The sequence below is a fragment of the Microcaecilia unicolor genome, chromosome 3, assembly GCF_901765095.1.
Source record: "Microcaecilia unicolor chromosome 3, aMicUni1.1, whole genome shotgun sequence".
Classification (NCBI taxonomy): Eukaryota; Metazoa; Chordata; class Amphibia; order Gymnophiona; family Siphonopidae; genus Microcaecilia; species Microcaecilia unicolor.
Window position 1 is genome coordinate 411,376,975 of NC_044033.1, and position 18,158 is coordinate 411,395,132.

Sequence of the window (18,158 nt, forward strand, 5' to 3'; positions counted from 1 at the left end):
ATGGGACGACTTCCCTATGAGGAAAGACTAAGGAGGCTAGGGCTTTTCAGCTTGGAGAAGAAACGACTGAGGGGAGACATTATAGAGGTATATAAAATAATGAGTGGAGTGGAACAGGTGGATGTGAAGCGTCTGTTCACGCTTTCCAAAAATACTAGGACTAGGGGGCATGCGATGAAACTACAGTGTAGTAAATTTAAAACAAATAAGAGAAAATTTTTCTTCACCCAACGCGTAATTAAGCTCTGGAATTCATTGCCGGAGAACGTGGTGAAGGTGGTTAGCTTGGCGGAGTTTAAAAAGGGGTTAGACGGTTTCCTAAAGGACAAGTCCATAAACCGCTACTAAATGGACTTGGGAAGAATCCACAATTCCAGGAATAACATGTGTAGAGTGTTTGTACGTTTGGGAAGCTTGCCAGGTGCCCTTGGCCTGGATTGGCCGCTATCGTGGACAGAATGCTGGGCTCGATGGACCCTTGGTCTTTTCCCAGTGTGGCATTACTTATGTACTTATGTACACTAAAAACCCACCTATTTCAGTCTGATTTTAAATGTCAACCCATTTCCTCCTGGTCACAACCTTTAATCATTTTCTTAAATTCTCAATATTCTATTTTCAAGTATGTTTATCTTGACTAGAATATAAACTCTACAGAGAAGGGGCTCTCTTGTTTATTGCACTGTAGAAACACATATATTTGACAAATAGTAGTACTTTGTAGCGTGGCTGTATATAATGGATGATTGGAGATATTGATATAGATCAGTAAGTTTTCTTACTGATCTATATCGATCAGTGTAGTTCGATATGGGGGGGGGGGGGTGATTTAAATAAAGAAAAACAGCATAGCACCAAAATCCTAATGAGGGCAATGCATCAAGGGAATAGATGTGATGATCAAGAGTGTCACAAGTAGTGGGTAGGTCAAGAAGAATGAAGATTTAAGTACAGGCCCTTGGATCTGGCCAGGAGCAGGTTACCGGGAGGCGGGGCTGGTGGTTGGGAGGCGGGGATAGTGCTGGGCAGACTTATACGGTCTGTGCCAGAGCCGGTGGTTGGGAGGCGGGGATAGTGCTGGGCAGACTTATACGGTCTGTGCCAGAGCCGGTGATTGGGAGGTGGGGCTGGTGGTTGGGAGGCGGGGATAGTGCTGGGCAGACTTATACGGTCTGTGCCCTGAAGAGCACAGGTACAAATCAAAGTAGGGTATACACAAAAAGTAGCACATATGAGTTATCTTGTTGGGCAGACTGGATAGACCGTGCAGGTCTTTTTCTGCCGTCATCTACTATGTTACTATGTTAGGAGCAAGTTACTGGAGACTTTGGCTGGGCCTGTTTCTATAGATTGTAGAAGCAAAAGTCAAAATGCAGTGGCTTGAGAAGAGCTTGAGATAAAAGAAAGTTAAGACAGCAGAGGTGAGTGGCACATTCAAGTAACTTGGATGTTAAAGAGGAGAGAGATGGGGCAGTAAGTGAAGGGCATATAGGATCTATTTAAAGTTGTTTTTTTTTTGTTTTTTTTGAGGAGTGGTCTAATCACAACATGCTGAAAACATCAGCAATAGTTGCAGATGAAAATGATAGTTTGAGGATATGGATGGGGTGACAGGAGAGAGAGTTAAGTAGAATGAGGTCAGAGAAACACATGGTGAGTTTGGTGGAGGAGGGAAGATATGCCATTTTCTCCTCTGATTTTAGAAAAGGAAGAAAGGGTGGCAGAAGGATGTAAGAACGAAGTAGAGGAAGGGGAGATGGAATTGACCTGGTGGAGAGCTCAAGATGAACCTTTTGATCCTCGTCATGTAAGTACTCAGCCATTGGGCAGAAAGTGAAGGGGGAGGTGTTGGAGATTGAGGCACTTTGAGGAGGGAGTTAAGTGTTACAAGGAGACAGCAAAGGTTAAAGGCGAAAGTTTGTCAAATGGACAATAGAACTCTTGTTTGTCAAGTGCAATAGTAGACTGGATGGAGTTCAGCAAGAATTTGAAATGTATGATTAGCATGGTGGTGTGTGGTATTTTAGCCCACAAATTGTGCACCTGCTCCAAGGCAGGTGGCAGATATAAATTTGTGTGTTTATTCACATAATTTATAGAATATACATGTGCATCACAACGCATTCCAACTAAAACTCAACGCAGAAAAAACACAATGCCTCGTACTCACCTCACAACACAAAAAATTTCTCCACCATTATCACACCATACTGTTCTCTCCCTGTCTCACAAAACTTGAAAATTCTTGGAGTCACCATTGATCAAAACCTCACTCTTGATACCCATGTGAAAAACACAACGAAAAAGATATTCTACTCCATGTGGAAACTCAAGAGTAAAACCATTCTTCCCGAGATACATCTTCCGCACCCTGGTAAAATCAATGGTAATAAGTCATCTGGACTACTGCAATGCACTATACGCTGGCTGTAAAGAACAGAATATCAAAAAACTCCAAACGGCTCAGAATACTGCCACCAGACTCACATTTGGAAAAACTAAATACGAAAGCGCAAAACCCTTAAGAGAGAAACTTCACTGGCTCCCAATTAAGGAACGAATTGCGTTCAAGATCTGCACGATTGTACACAAAATCATTCACGCAGACGCCCCAATCTACATGCTAGATCTCGTAGACCTACCTCCCAGAAATGCTACAAGGTCATCCCGCAACTTCCTCAACCTGCACTTCCCCAGCTGTAAAGGACTAAAATACAAACTGATGCATGCCACTACCTTCTCCTACATGAGCACGCAGTTATGGAATGCACTACCTATAGACCTGAAGACAATCAACGAAATAACTGTCTTCCGTAAATCTCTGAAGACGCACTTCTTTAACAAAGCCTACAATGAGAACCGATAACAGATAACCTCACCAATATACCTCACCAACCCAATCAGTTATGAAAAACCCACCCTCTATAACTACCCTAATCTCTCCCTTCCTTCTCCTTTCTTCCCCTACCTAAACTATGCACAATACTACTGTATCTAAGATCCTGGAATGACAATGTTATATAACCTTGTAAGCCACTTTGAGCCTGCAAATAGGTGGGAAAATGTGGGATACAAATGCAATAAATAAATAAATAAACCCTACCCCTGCTCTGTCCAGACTGCACCTTGAGTAATTCCTGTGCATGGAACAAATAAATTATTACTTTCTCCGAGGACAAGCAGACCAGGGGATGACGCCATCCAATGGAGACCAATGCAGATGCTGCCTAGCATGTATAGCTTTTAAGAAAGTTCTGCAGCATCACACTCCGCTTGGGCGGGTCCCTCAGTCTGTTTTTTTTTTCTGTGGAGCTAGGAGATCACATTTTTGTGGTCTCCCCATAGCCCTTCTTTCTCGTGCTTTTTCGAATGCCTTCCAGTGTGAGTAATTATTTTTCTTTCTTCATTTTCTTCATATTTTTCCTTACAGTTTCCTTTATTTTTCTTGCAACTCTTCATACTTCACCCTCTGACTCTTCTGTCCCCCACCTATATTTCACTTACCTATCAACTTTCCATCTCCTCCTCTTATCCCTCTAGCATCTCACTCCTTCCCTGGCCTCCTATTCCCTTTTTCACCAGCTTCCCATTCTACACTTCTACCCTCCGCCATCCTGTTCTTGCTTATCTCCTTGACAACCCCCATGGTCTCTCACATATGGTTCCACCATGCCTAGTATCTCTCCTCCCTCTCCCTTCTTATACTATTGCAGCCCAGCATCTCTTCTTTTTCTCTACACAGACTTGTAACCCAGCATCTCTCTCTCTCTCTACCCTTACAGTCCAGCAGCTCCCTAGTTCCTCTCTTTCCCCTTCTCTATCCACACCCCCCCCAAAAAAAATAATCTGGCATCTTCCTGTTCAATTCTTGGTTTTCTCACCTGTAGTTTGGCATCTCTCCTGCCCCACTGCCCCCCACAAGTCTAGCACCTCTACCTTAGCCCCTGCCCCACCAGTCAGTGTCTCCCCCTCAGCCCCTCCCAGACCAGTCTAACACCTCTCCCTCAGCCCCCCCCCCAGACCAGTCCAGCACCGCTTTCTCAGCCCCCCCCCCCCCCCCAAGACTAGTCTAGCGCCTCTCCCTCATACTTCCCCTGCCTTCAAACCTCATAAGAACATAAGAATAGCCATACTATTGGGTCAGACCACTGGTTTATCTAGTCCAGTATCCTGCTTCCAACAGTGGACAATCTAGGTCGCAAGTACCTAGCAAAAACCCCAAATAGTAGTGACATTCCATACTACCGCTCCCAGGGCAAGCAGTCACTTCTCTCATGTCTACCTCAATAGCAGACTATGGACTTTTCCTTTAGGAAATGTTGCCACAATTTGGGTTTCTGTGTTAAATGAGCATCAATGGTAGAAGACATATATTGTAGGAGTTACATCCTAATGCATTCAGTGTTGAGGCATCATCAATGTCATATGTCGGCTAAGAGATCTCTTATAGCCTTAAGCTATTTCAGATCTGCAGCACAAATTCTGTGTTTAAAAATCCAAAAATACATTTCACCTTAAGAGGCAGATGATTATTTCAGAATTTTTGCTTCAGATCTGAAATAGCTTAAGGCTATAAGAGATCTCTTAGCTGCCATATGACATTGATGATGCCTCAACGCTGAATGCATTAGGATGTAACTCAGAAAAAAACTCTTATTTAAGTGTGTTAAATGAGCATCAGTGGTAGAAGACATATACTGTTGATTTTATTAGTTGTTGTGGAAGTGTTTTTTTCCTTTTTCTCGATACAATTTGGATTTCTGCCAGGTACTTGTGACCTGAGTTGGCCACTGTTTGGAAAGTATTCATTGAGTGTCCCCTGATCTTTGTACTTTTTGAAAAATCGATGCACTTTTACCTGTTCTGCACCACTCAGGATTTTGTAGTCCTCAATCACACTCCCCCCTCAGCTGTCTCTTTTCCAAGCTGAAGAGACCTAACTTATTTAGCCTTTCCTCATATGAGAGGAGTTCCATCCTCTTTATCAATTTGGTCTTTTTTCTTTTAAACTTTTCTAATTCTGCTATATCTTTTTTGAGATACAGTGACCAGAACTGAATGCAATACTCAAGGGGAGGTCACACTATGGAACGATACAGAGACATTATAATATTCTTGGTCTTATTTACCATCCCATTCCTAATAATTCCTAGCATCATGTTTGCTTTTTTGGCTGCTGCTGCTGCACATTGGGCAGTTGATTTTAGTGTATTATCTACAACAACACCTAGATCTTTTTCTTGGGTGCTAACTCCTAAGGTGGACCCTAGCATCAGGTAACTGTGATTTGGATTATTTCTCCCAATGTGCATTACTCTGCATTTGTCCACATTAAATTTGATCTGCATGTGGATGCCCAATCTTCCAATTTCCTAAGGTCTTCCTGAAATTTTTCAGTCTGCAAGTGTTTTGACCACTTTGACTAGTTTTGTGTCATCTGCAAATTTAATCACCTCACTTGTTCTGATATCCAGATCGTTTATAAATATGTCAAATATCACTGTTCCCAGTACAGCTCCCTTTTCCGAAAGGTAGCAGCCATCTTTCTCTCTCTTCCCCTCCTCCCATGAGTCTAGCACCTCTCTCTCAGCTTCCCACCCCACCTTGCAAATACAGTATCTTCCCCCCACCCCAGTCATTTAAACCTCAGCACTCTTCCAGCAGCGGCAGCAGTTACACGCTTCCTGAGCCAATCTGAAGCCTTTTTTTCTGCTGTTTCCTGCCCCACTGTTCCTGTTTATATGTAGGCAGGACCTGGCAGAGAAGAAGCTTCAGGTCAGCCCAGTCAGCATTTAACCACTGCTGCTGCTGAAAGAATAGTGATGTTTGAAGGACAGGAGGGGGTGAAGAGGTACCTGGACTTGCAAGGTGGGGTGGGAAGCTGAGAGAGAGGTGCTGGATTCATGAGAGGAGGGGGAGAGAGAGAGCAGCTACCTTTATGGAAAAAACAGGCACTGATCACATACCGCTGGAGCCAATACTCTGCCTGTATGCATGCCCTGTGCGACACACCAGATGAGATTCACCCACTGCTGTAGACTGATGGCAATTTATAACCTCTGATCAGTGGATTTTAAACATGGTCGAGCTAGGATATCTTCTAAATCTGTTTGAAACACCACCAAATTGTACTCTATACTGAGGTGGTCCCACGTGACAACAGCAGGCAGAAAGTGATGCATATGCACAGTGAAGCAACTGAAAAACTTCTAGTAATTAGTAAGTTGGAGAAGCTTTCCTACATGTTTTCCATCGGTAATGTCACCCATTCTATGAGAGTTTGTATCTTGCTATCCACAAGGAATACCTACTAAAGGAATGTAACTTGTTTTGGTTTTTTTCTTCATGTAAAACTGGCTTTGCGTATGGAAAAAGCTTTATGAAATTATCCCCTTAACCGTCTTGTTGACAGATATAAAAAATACCTCTTCTTTTGTTCTGCAGAATATATTGCACTTTATCCCTATTCAAGCTCGGAAATTGGTGATTTGACCTTTCCTGAAGGAGAAGTAATTCTAGTGACTCAAAAAAATGCAGAGTGGTGGACAGGAAGTATTGATGGCAGGCAAGGCATCTTTCCTTCCAACTATGTCAAGCCAAAGGATCCAGATGTAAGATTTGTATATATATTTAATGCTGTTGCACTATTTACTAGTTTATACTCCATGTTGATATGCAAATAGTCTGGTGGATCTGATGTACTACAATGTATTTGTTTACATTGTGGTCAGTATTCAGCTGGTGGAGGTCAGCATTTTTTTAAAAAACTGACCACCACAGGAAGAATTAGCCCTGGATATTCAGTCCTGGGCTATGTCTGGGCACCATCTGGGGCTAATTTCTTATGTGCTGGATGCCAGAGCATATGCAAGTCCCAGCCAATATTCAGTAGTACCACTAAGCTGCTGCGAGAGGTCACAGCAGCCATTTCCCAGAGGCTGCGACTAGAAGGAGGAGAAGTGGTGTTTGCTGCTTAACCCCACTGAACCACAAGGGACTTTGATATGCCTGGTGTATTGCTGACACCTGGGACGGGGGGGGGGGTGGTGCTATTGTCTGTGGGGCAGGGGAAGTGGGTATGGGCCTGGGAGAGGGAGGGATCTTGCCACGTTGGGTGGAAGTAGGAGGGGAATCAGAAGAGGAGTTATATGCTTCTTGGGGGGGGGGGGGGGGGGAGGAATGAGGTGGTTGGTGATACTTCATGCCGGGACCTAGAAGTGAACCGACCCAAAATCCATTTTCTGCCTGGTTTTGGTTTCAGCTGAAAGGTTGTGTTATTTTTGGGTCACAGAAGATGAGAGAGCACACTTTTATTAAAATAACCCAATGTGACCATGTTTCACCTATTGCAGGCAGCTTCAGGGGCAGCAACTATAAATCATAAATAAAAACATAAGAACATTCATACAAAATTAAAATTAGAGTTGTGAGATGGATGAGTATGAATGGACTTGTCTTGAATACTGCCATGACTGAGATTATGATTGTGGGGAATGAGATGGAAGAATTGTGGCCATATTCATTTTGTATTGATGAGATTGTTCTGCCATTGAAGAAGGAAGTGAAATTATTGGATGGTGTTTTGGATGCAAAATTGACCATGAGAGAGCAGATTGCTAGGGTTGTATGGGCTATCTTTTACCAACTTCGTTTGCTGCACTGGTTAAGACCAGTGTTCGACTATAGGGATTTTCGAAGTGTATTTCAGGGTTTGGTGTTAAGAAAAACAGATTACTGTAATTCTTTACACTTGGGAATTTGGAATTCACAGTTGAAAACTTTACAGGTGATTTGAAATTTTGTTGCTAGATTGATTGTAGGTACATCTGAGTTTAAACATAGAATTCCAGTGCATGCCCCTTAATTATCTACAATTCCTGACATTGTTACTTGCCATCATAATTTAATTGGTTTGACTAACAGCATTTTGTTATTCGCACAAACTCCCCTCCTGATACCCTTGGTGTTATTTAGCAGCAATCTCCTAATGTCCCTGCCCTCCATCCCCCTGCCCCCCCCATAGAATTCTCCACACTCAGTGTTGTCATGATGACACCTCAGCTCTCCCCTCCCTTTAACTCCACCTGTAACCAAAACTATTGTGACCCCATATATATCAGGATCATTAATAGTTATGTCAAAAGAAGAGGAGAGAGAGACGGAATGTTCCATCAGTTATATAAAGCGTGATAATTTGCATTTTCTTAAACAATTATATACATTCCTGGTTGAAGAATTGAACTAAGCTTATAGCTTGAGAAAAGACAGCTTTTTTTATATTACATAGAACCCTAGTCATGACATGATCTCTGAGGACTGCAAGCAAAGTTGCAAGGATAATCAACCGCGATTTCAGCTCCCAAGACCAGTGTCCAAAAAGTAGGTCTGCGAGGACAAAAAGCATTGCAGGCAAGGGATTGTAGGGACCAGGATATGAATAACAAGTCAGTTGCCAGTTCTATATGCTGGACCTTCCCGAAAATCCATCATTATTGGTCCGTTTCATTCCATCACTCACAGTCGCCAGCAGAGTACAAGAATTCAACCATACTGTGGTGTACATTTCCTAGGTCCATGACAAAAAATATGAAAGCAGTACAGTTAGCCAAAAAGCAAAGGCCTGCTGGGCCAGTTCAAATTAACTCATCCCCTCCAAGCACTGCAGCTGGCAAAATACCTTAGTTCCCTACAGATCCACTGCAGCAGAGTAATCTCATTTCACTTATACAGGTAAAATGTTATGCTGTTGCAGATTATGCTGTGCTTCTTTCGCTGCAGTAAAATGTTGCATGTCTCTTTGGTGGCTGATTTTAAGCTTTGCTGGGTAGAATAATGCAAAGTTGATCTTTGCTTGTTCCAACTGTCAGCAAAGAGATGTGAATTCCATCTGTAAGGTAGTGACTTTACCTGAATAATGCTGAAAACAAAGAACTTTGTGCTCCACATATTCCTGTTTTTGCCCAGAACATATAGCTTTTTAAATTTCCTCCTTGTGTACAAAATTAAGTAGGCAAAAATCAGAGTTCGTGGTCATTGGCTTTGGTCGCATTTGGGTCTGATCTGTTGTGCCCACTCAATTCTCAGTGGACCAGCCTTGCTGTTCATGTGCAGTCTCTAAGGGAGCCATATCTCAAGGAATCTACTACTACTACTACTATTTAGCATTTCTATAGCGCTACAAGGCGTACGCAGCGCTGCACAAACATAGAAGAAAGACAGTCCCTGCTCAAAGAGCTTACAATCTAATAGACAAAAAATAAATCCCCTGAGTTCCAATTCAGCAATCAAATCTGGCAGCCTAATTAGTCTCAGGTTGTTCCTCCTGCTCCGATTTTCTAAATCATTTATTTTAACTGCCAATTGTTGGCATAACATTTTCTAATTTGTTGGTTTCCTGTTTTATATTCTCCAGCTGCTCATCCATACGTTCCAATTTGCATAACAGATTTGCAGCTTTCCTTCCACTCTTTTCTTGCAGAACCTTGCTTTCCTGTGGCCTATAGGATGAAATACTTGTCCTGTGTCATCAAACCCAGTTCTCTGACCTTCTTTCATTTCTTGTCAGCATCCTTATTTATTTATTTATTGGGATTTATTAATCGCCTTTATGTATAGCAGGTACCGTTTAACATAAAACTTACAATTTTATTAACAGCATAATAGTAGTAAAAATGACCAAATATAAACATGAATACAATAAATGAGATAAATTTGAGAGCAGCAAATTAAAACATAATAATAGGACTAACATGAAACAGTGTAAATAATGTACACATTTAACAGCACTGAAATTCAAATAACAGAGGTACATGATGTTTTTCAGCATAATACTAATGAAACATTCATTCAGGCTTCAAAAGAGGATTATTTTACGTACAGAAGACTGCACAGAAAGACAGGCACCTATAGCCTCTGTTTTCAAAATAATCATAAGGCCTTGCTAAAAAGCTGTCCAGAATTGAAGTATCTCTTCATATCAAAGTGTACTATAGTGGACAAGGAGAACTGATGCTGAAATGCTTTTCAAGTCTTCTGTACATGTAAGCCTGGTCGCACCACACACACATTTGGGGCATCATCGAGCTCTTCAGGGGTCATCACCCAAGACCATGGCTACAAAAATCAAAGCGGAGTTTTCTTAGTCACTTCTGACTCACTGAGTTGGGGCCAGATGAAATCCAGTAGGCCCATAGGGCAGTGGTTCCCAAACCGGATCCCTTATTCCCTACTCTCCCATGAGGACGTTTTGCTCATCCCAACAGACTTTATCCATTTTTTTCATTTTGCTATGTTTACCTGGATACCCTTAGGACTTCCTGTTTTAGTGTAGTTGTACCCACTCTGTGGAATAATTTACCACTTTACCTTAGGCTTGAGAAATCGTTTGGTAAGTTTAAATCCATATTAAAAGCATTTTATTTTATTTTCCTTAGAATTCCTGACAACCTCCTGTGAATGAAACTGTGACTCTTCTGTGGTAGTTATTCTTGTGACTTTAGGAAAACAGAACTGTTTTGCCCACCTCTCTTCCCCCTCCCCTTCCCATTGTGGTCATCTCTCCCTATTCTCTTTGACTATATTATAATTATTCCCTCCCCCTTTTTCTCCTTTTGTATACATCCTGTGCTATGGTTTATAAAATCTTTTGCATTGACTTGTCTCTCTTGTGTTTTGTTTAATGATCCCCTTCCATATCTTTTTACTGAACATTGTAAACCACTTACATTTTTATTATATTGGCAGTATATCAAATAAGCTGAACTTGAACTTGGTAGAGAAGCACAGCAATGCCTGTTACTTTGGAACACTGGCTCCTGTGGTTAAAATGTAAAATCTATCCTTTGAAATCTGTTGATAGTTGACATACATAGTAACATACATAGTAGATGACGGCAGAAAAAGACCTGCACGGTCCATCTAGTCTGCCCAACAATTTAAACTCATATGTGCTACTTTATGTGTATACATGTAGTGGTTTATTAAATTATCAACTCTCTTGTTATATTATTCTTTCCAAGCAAGCAGAATGTTTAGATACCACTGTGTTAAAAACTGTTCCAATCCTTCAGAGAAGCATATAAACACACATGCATACTGACAAACATGGATCAGAAAGAATTTCATAAGCCGTTCTCCACATATTTTTCCCAGTTGTTTGTAACAGTGTATTCTGTTCAAAGTTTAACTACTGGTTCTCACTTTCAAATCTCATAGGATCAGTTTACCACACTATCTCTTGTCTCTTATTATTCCATACTCACCTGTTCACCTTCTCCGTACAATAAATGACCATCGCTTAGTCCTACCTAGTCTCAAACTTGCTCATATAGATTCCACCTGTCGTGCTGCTGGCTTTTTTGCTGCCCCTTTTCATTGGAATTCTCTCCCACTAGAAATCCGTGCTGAATCCTCATTTAGGAATTTGAAATTGAAATTGACAGACCTGGTTGTTCACTAATGCCTTTTCTTTCAACTGAATTTGCAGTGATTCATAGCTAGCTGTCCTTTGTTTTCCCCTCAATTAGTCCCTCTTTTGTTCCCATTCCCTTTTGATTGTGCTCCCTCTCCTTATTCTTCTCTCTCCAGTGTGAGTGAGTTATTGCTTTCCTATCATATTTTGTAGTTCTTTTCCTTTTCTGAACTTTTTTTATAGCATTGTAAACAACCAAATATTGCTAGTCAGTCGTGGGGGTATAGCAAATCTTAATAAACTGTATTCCCTTAAACTTCTTGCTTGTGTAAAAAAAAGTCACTACAATCCAAGGTCTGTGTTGTATTTATTAAATAAATACTTTTTTTTTTCATTTTAGAATGTTGGCAATGCTGCGAAAACTGGAACCTTAAACAAGAAGCCTGGTATGGATGAAATTTATTTTATACCTATCTTGCGTATTTTGTTTTATAAATTATGGTATTTCATCTTCTTTTCCTTCTCCCTCCAGAAATTGCCCAAGTTACATCTGCCTATACAGCAACAGGAATAGAACAACTCAATCTGGCTCCAGGACAATTGATATTAATTCTTAAAAAGAATCCTACTGGATGGTGGGAGGGAGAGTTACAGGTAATTATTAGTGGCATGTAATTAAGTATTCTGTGGTTTTGTAAATAAATGTTTTCTTACTCTCGGTGCCATGCATCTCTACCTTTCCTCAGGATACCAGAATATTTCTGTATGAGGCAGCTAAAGGCAAAATAATCTCTTTATTTATTTGTGCCCTTTTACAGGGATGCTACATAATATTGGCACTGTATAACACTGAAAGTCAATTCTGAAATCTGTTTGAGATTGCAGCAAGTTTTTTTTAAACTAGAATAAAATAAGACAGACTGTAAAATCGTTATATAAAATCTTTGAAATCCAAAATAGTGGGCCAGCTTGGTGAGTCAGTGACATGTGAAAGAACCTAGATTTTGTTTCCATTCTGTTGTTTGGAGTTAGGATGCTGCAGAAGCAGCATTCACAGCTGCTCAGGAGAGGGAGTTGTCAGTGAGGACACATGAAGGGTAATTCTGTAACGTAGGCTCACATTTATGTGCACGCTATGTACATAAATGTTTAGAATAATGACATGCATGCACGTATATGTGCACGTACGCTCACATAGGCCAATGTTCTGCCTAAAAACTATTCTGCAAATGCCTGCTTAACTTACATAGCTCGTATTTGCAAGGGGGGCATACACAGGTGTGGAGCATGGAACATAGACAGGGTTTCCACTTAACATGCATAACTTACAGAATATATGGATCCCTACCCAGCGCTGGCCCGAGGCATGGATCCCTGTCCAAGATGCCACCTGAGGCGGATATAAGATGCCCCCCCCCCCCGGTCAAGATGCTGCCCCCCCTTCCTACCTCCAGCCCATTCACAGTGTTTACCTGTTTTGTCACGTTCCAAACCTGGCAACGGCAGCAATTCCCATACGCTGCTCTGCCGCCGGCACCCGCCTCTTCCCTTTACTGTGGCTGCTGAGCCTCTGACGAAACAAGAGGTTAAATCAGAGAGGTGGCCGCAGTAAAGGAAAGAGGCGGGTGCCAGCGGTAGGGCAGCATATGGGAATCGCTACCATGTTTGGAATGTGACAAAACCGGTGAACGCTGCGAACAGGGTACAGGAAGGAAGGGGGAGATTCCGCTCCTGATGAGTGCCACCTGAGGCCCCCACCCCAGGTGGCCTAATTGTCAGGCTGCTTTCCCTACCACATTTACACACCCAAACTGTGCCAACTCTATGGCTAGCATAAGTGTGGGCACTTTGATATTAGGCGTGCCAATACTGGGTTACCTTGGTATTCTAAAACAATCTAGGTCAGGGGTAGGCAACTCCGGTCCTCGAGAGCCTCAGGCAGGTCAGGTTTTCAGGATATCCACAATGAATATGCAGGAGATAGATTTGCATACCATGGAGGCAGTGCTTGCAAATCTATCTCCTGCATATTCATTGTGGATATCCTGAAAACCTGACCTGCCTGCGGCTCTCGAGGACCGGAGTTGCCTACCCCTGATCTAGGTGCCTAGGTTCTGTTATAGAATAGACTTCTACCACAGTTGCCTACTAGTAACTGAATTTAGGGCCATAATTCCAAGTTTTCAGAAGAAGATACATGTCCTGTGGCCAGTAGCTATCAATGCAATGACTGGACTAAAATTAAGTTGAAAGGAGAAAGCTGGGGAAAATCTCTGGGCAGTTAATGAAAGTTTATGATGCCCAATCAAGTCTTGGTTCCAACTCAGCAGCCAGGTCAAAAAAGTAGTGACAACTGTGGATTACATTTGAAATGTCTTGTGTAATGTTTGCATATACTGATTTCATTTTTACTTGAATAAACTGGTTATATTTGATATTTCTCACAGAGCTGTGAGGACAAGGGGAAGAAGGAGATGAGTACTATGAAACCTTAGTATTTTGGCATAAAGTAGCTGACCAGCGAATAGCACTAGATTCTTCTTGAAGGGTTCTATATCCAGCTTGTTTAGGTCGCGACTGGTTCTTTAACATGCTTAGCAAGGGTATGGGTATTAAACTGGGGAAAAATTAGAGGCTATTGATAGCTCTTTAATAAGAGCTGATTGAGACAGAATAAGAAGAGAGGCCCGACAGTATAAGAAATGGAAAAAAATATCTGGGTGGTTCTTTTGTTAATAAGAAGGTATTTTAATTATTGTGATGCATGTTGAAATATCTTATTCATCATCTTTAAAAAACATGCTTTTGCAGGCAAGAGGAAGAAAGCGTCAGAAAGGATGGTTTCCAGCTACTCATGTAAAAGTCTTGGGTCCAGGCAGTGACAAAACTACTCCTGCTTTTTCCCCAGGTTTGTACAAATAAAAATTTACATTATTCTCCAAGAACAAAAATGGCTGCCTTGTATCTGATTTACTGTGGCATTAATTTTACTTTTCTAATGAAAGTATTTTATTAGCTTTTTGAAACTAAGATTAAATATTTCTAGTATCTTGTCTAGCACCAGTATAGGTAAGATATGGGACTATCTTTTTTGCAGCTGTTAATTTTCTGAGCTGTATAACTATGGTAAAAATCTGCCTTGATATTGAAACGTTGACATTATTTGTGATAAGTTGCGTGCCCTCCTTTATAAACCCATGTTCTGATGGTGTCTTGTAAAAGGTCACACAGCAGTACAGATCATTTGAAATGTTTCTGTCCCCTGCTAAAATTCACATTTAAAGGATACAGGAAAGGCGAGTATTGGAAGATGATTGCACTTATTTTGTATTTTTATCCCTTTCCAATTAATACTGAAGGTGGTTTTACATCTGTATTAGTATTCAGCTACAGTAACCCGAACTCAATAAAAATCACTAAAAATTGCATGTGCCCCAATTTGTACGTGTAATTTAATTGAATAATGAGCCAATTAGCACTGAGATTTCAACAAGCAATTATTGGTACTAATTGGGTTTAATTAAAATTTACATGCATTAATTTAGGCGCGGGTCCAAAAAGGGGGCACAGCCATGAGAGGGTCATGGGTGGATTGGGGGAGTTCCTTTAATTTAAGCATGTTGTTATAGAATAAAGGGTTTCCACGCCTAATTTAAGCAGAAGGATTTACACCAAGGTTTCATTGGGGAAAAGGATCACACTGAACTGTAGCTGCTGTTCCCGGCACTAAGCGCTATTCTATAAACGGTGCCTAACTTTATGCGCTGTTTAGTGCTAAGTGCTATATTTTTTCAACAACGATTTTGTAGGCGCCTAAGTCTCTACTTCTAGCAGTTTGCAACAGGAGATAACATGACCAAGGTCAAAAGCATGGTCAGTGAGACAAGTGAGATTTGAATCCTGATTTTCAACCCATTTCTCTAACCACTAAGCCACACCTTCTCCAATAGCAATTGTTGTTTTGTTTGGATAAGTGAATTGTATTATAGGAACTTCCCCACGTATGACAAAGGGGCATGTCTCATAAACATAACATTTGGAATGCAGGAATACAAAGATGAATTACTGTGACAGCTGGAAGTGAGAATGAAGCCAATATATTTTGTAAGAGCCTGGAGAAAGCTGAACTAGATAGGTTTTATGTCCACTTTGAGCTGGGTCTCTTTTTCCAAGTGCAATTTATATACAGCAACATTTCCTTTATACTTTGTAGACACATTGGTGGATCTCTCTGTTACATGATGTCTGAACAATTTGTTTTACTGTACTTTTTCTTTATATAGTGTGTCAGGTCATAGCAATGTATGACTACACAGCAAATAATGAGGATGAGCTCAGTTTCACCAAGGGACAACTTATCAGTGTAATAAACAAAGAAGATGCTGATTGGTGGCAGGGAGAAATCAATGGGGTAACGGGTCTCTTTCCTTCAAACTATGTGAAGATGACAACGGACTCTGACCCAAGTCAGCAATGTGAGTAGCATTTTAGATTCTACCTTTCTATGGTGATAGCATGTCTTAGAAAAGTTCAGCACTATTATTAAACAGATGTTGTCGGTACCATAGTAAACAGATGGGGGAAAAAATTATACTTGTAGACTTCAAGAAGTGTGCAGTTGGGTTCAGACCTACACTTCCGCATTTAAAAGGCAATTCTATAAACTGGCACCTCGACTTTTGCACATCAGAGGTGCCAGTAATTGACAGTTACATGCGTTTGTATACTAGGTGCTATTCTAAAGGTAGTGCCTAAGTGCCATAGTGCATAACTGCAAGGGGATCATACATGTGGGCATTTCTCCAAGTGACAAACTCAACTTATAGAATACTATCAGTTGCGCACATCGCCTGGCGCACTTGTGTGTCAACTTACACCAGCCGTTGGCTTAAGTAATCATTTCTAAGCTTCAGTGCACCAAAGCGGCCTTGTATATTATAACGCCTTAGGCGCTCGGTGCAAGTCATTGTGGCATCTAATTATAGAGTTACCTCTTCAGAGCATAATGCTTTATTGAATTACACAAAGATCACAACTAGATTTTTTGCAGGCATGGGAGCTATGTCTTAATTTAAACAGGAACGTAGCCAGTTGAATAGTTTTTATGACAGTATTGCATTCGACTTTATAATAATATGTAAATATTCTAGTTGCTAGTACAAAAATAAATTGCAGTCCTTTTTTTACTTTGGTGTTTTCTGTGAAATAGTTTAAGACTGATGTAGCCTAGTAGAAAGCTTGCCATTGTACAGTTAAGTTGACTACGTTGCTGTTGAGCGTCATACATGCAAAGACCTGTCCGAATCATGAGAGCAGAATGTGCAACTACTGTGTAAGCTCTGGAGAAAATATTGGAAAACCTGGCTGCCCCTCTTTGTTGTGTGGCTTTAATTACCAAATTGATTATGAACAGAAGTAATGGTGTCCCCTTATATTTTGTTATTTCACTATCTGAATATATTTCTTGACTAGCTTTTGACAGCTAACATCCACTTTCTCAGGTCAGAAAACAATCAGTAAAAAATGACATTACCAGAAAATAATAAATGAATAATAAAAAGCATTCTAATAATAGTCTGAAGACAAAAAGTGGGGAAGAAAGATTAATGGGTGATCAAAAGATAGCAAGCAGTAGTATGGGAAATCAGCCATTCTGCTTACATGATATATGGTTGCTACTGAGCGTTAATGGCATAGTCTCTATGGCAGAATACAGTTAACATTGCCACCACAAGAGGAATAGTTAACCATTCTGTGTTAGCAGCCACATTTGCAGTTAATGTGTGTTAATATTGATGGACTCCTAGCCCCCCAGAATGAAATTTCACATTGTTTAAGGTGGCATGTTAACAGTTTTCATGGAAGTGAAAAAAAAAAGTTACCTTGTGTTAAAACCCATATTAAATACAGTTAGGCTTCATAATGCATTAGGACTTAACAAGCGTGTTGGCTTTTCCTTGTCGGGTCTAAAATGTCTGTTCATTAACTTCAAAGGTCTTATGCACCTGGGTTGTTTTTTGATCATAAGGTCATGTTTGTTTGTTTGTTTGTTTCTTCAACCTGAGGTACCACCTTAATAGATAAGCTACTAAAGCGCACGGATGCTGTGGTCTGTTCCCCAAAAATATACCCCACAAATGTGTTATACTTTAAAATTCCCTATGACAGTTCATATGTCACTACTTCAAGAAGAGACGATGTTGATCATACAGTGTCACCTCACCTGCTTTACTGAGGCATTAAGCTTGTACATTTGAAATATTTGCAGTAGTACACGCATAATTGAAATCTGTATACATTCAAACTTAAATACTTGGAAAGAACAACAACATACTTCTTTGTTTTGCAAAACAGGTTTCTTTATGTCTCCAGCCCATTCTCAGCAAGTGGGTATGTGCCCTCATACCAGCAGATGGGAGACTGAGAACTACCAAGTGATGTCAGTATAAACACCTGTGCAGCCCAGAGTCTGCCAGTATTTCTCAGTCTCCTCAGCAGATGGTAGATGAGTACCTGTGCAGCTCTCATCAAGACTAGCCTGATTTGGGTGTGCTATTTTGGCCCCATATGTGTTTAAAAAATAAATAAAAGTATGTATAAGTGCACTATACTCTTACTAAAAAGACGTTCAGGCAGAGCCTTCAAAGTCGGATTTTCTTTCCCCTGCGGTTCAGCTCTAATTTCGGGGGTAGAGATATCCTTTGTTTAATGGTGGGTAGCTTTCTTCTGGGCATCACGAGGATTGTTC

General features: G+C 40.8%; 1 protein-coding gene across 3 annotated transcripts in view; it reads left to right on the forward strand.

Moving 5' to 3' along the window:
- Positions 1-18,158, forward strand: part of ITSN2 (intersectin 2) — a 353,877-nt gene that overhangs the window by 227,628 nt on the left and 108,091 nt on the right. For all 3 annotated transcript variants that reach the window (XM_030198794.1, XM_030198795.1, XM_030198796.1), the window contains exons 24-28: positions 6,445-6,611; positions 11,811-11,856; positions 11,943-12,064; positions 14,222-14,318; positions 15,694-15,885. In XM_030198794.1, coding sequence (XP_030054654.1) covers positions 6,445-6,611; positions 11,811-11,856; positions 11,943-12,064; positions 14,222-14,318; positions 15,694-15,885 — 624 coding nt within the window. The remainder of the gene's footprint in view (positions 1-6,444; positions 6,612-11,810; positions 11,857-11,942; positions 12,065-14,221; positions 14,319-15,693; positions 15,886-18,158) is intronic.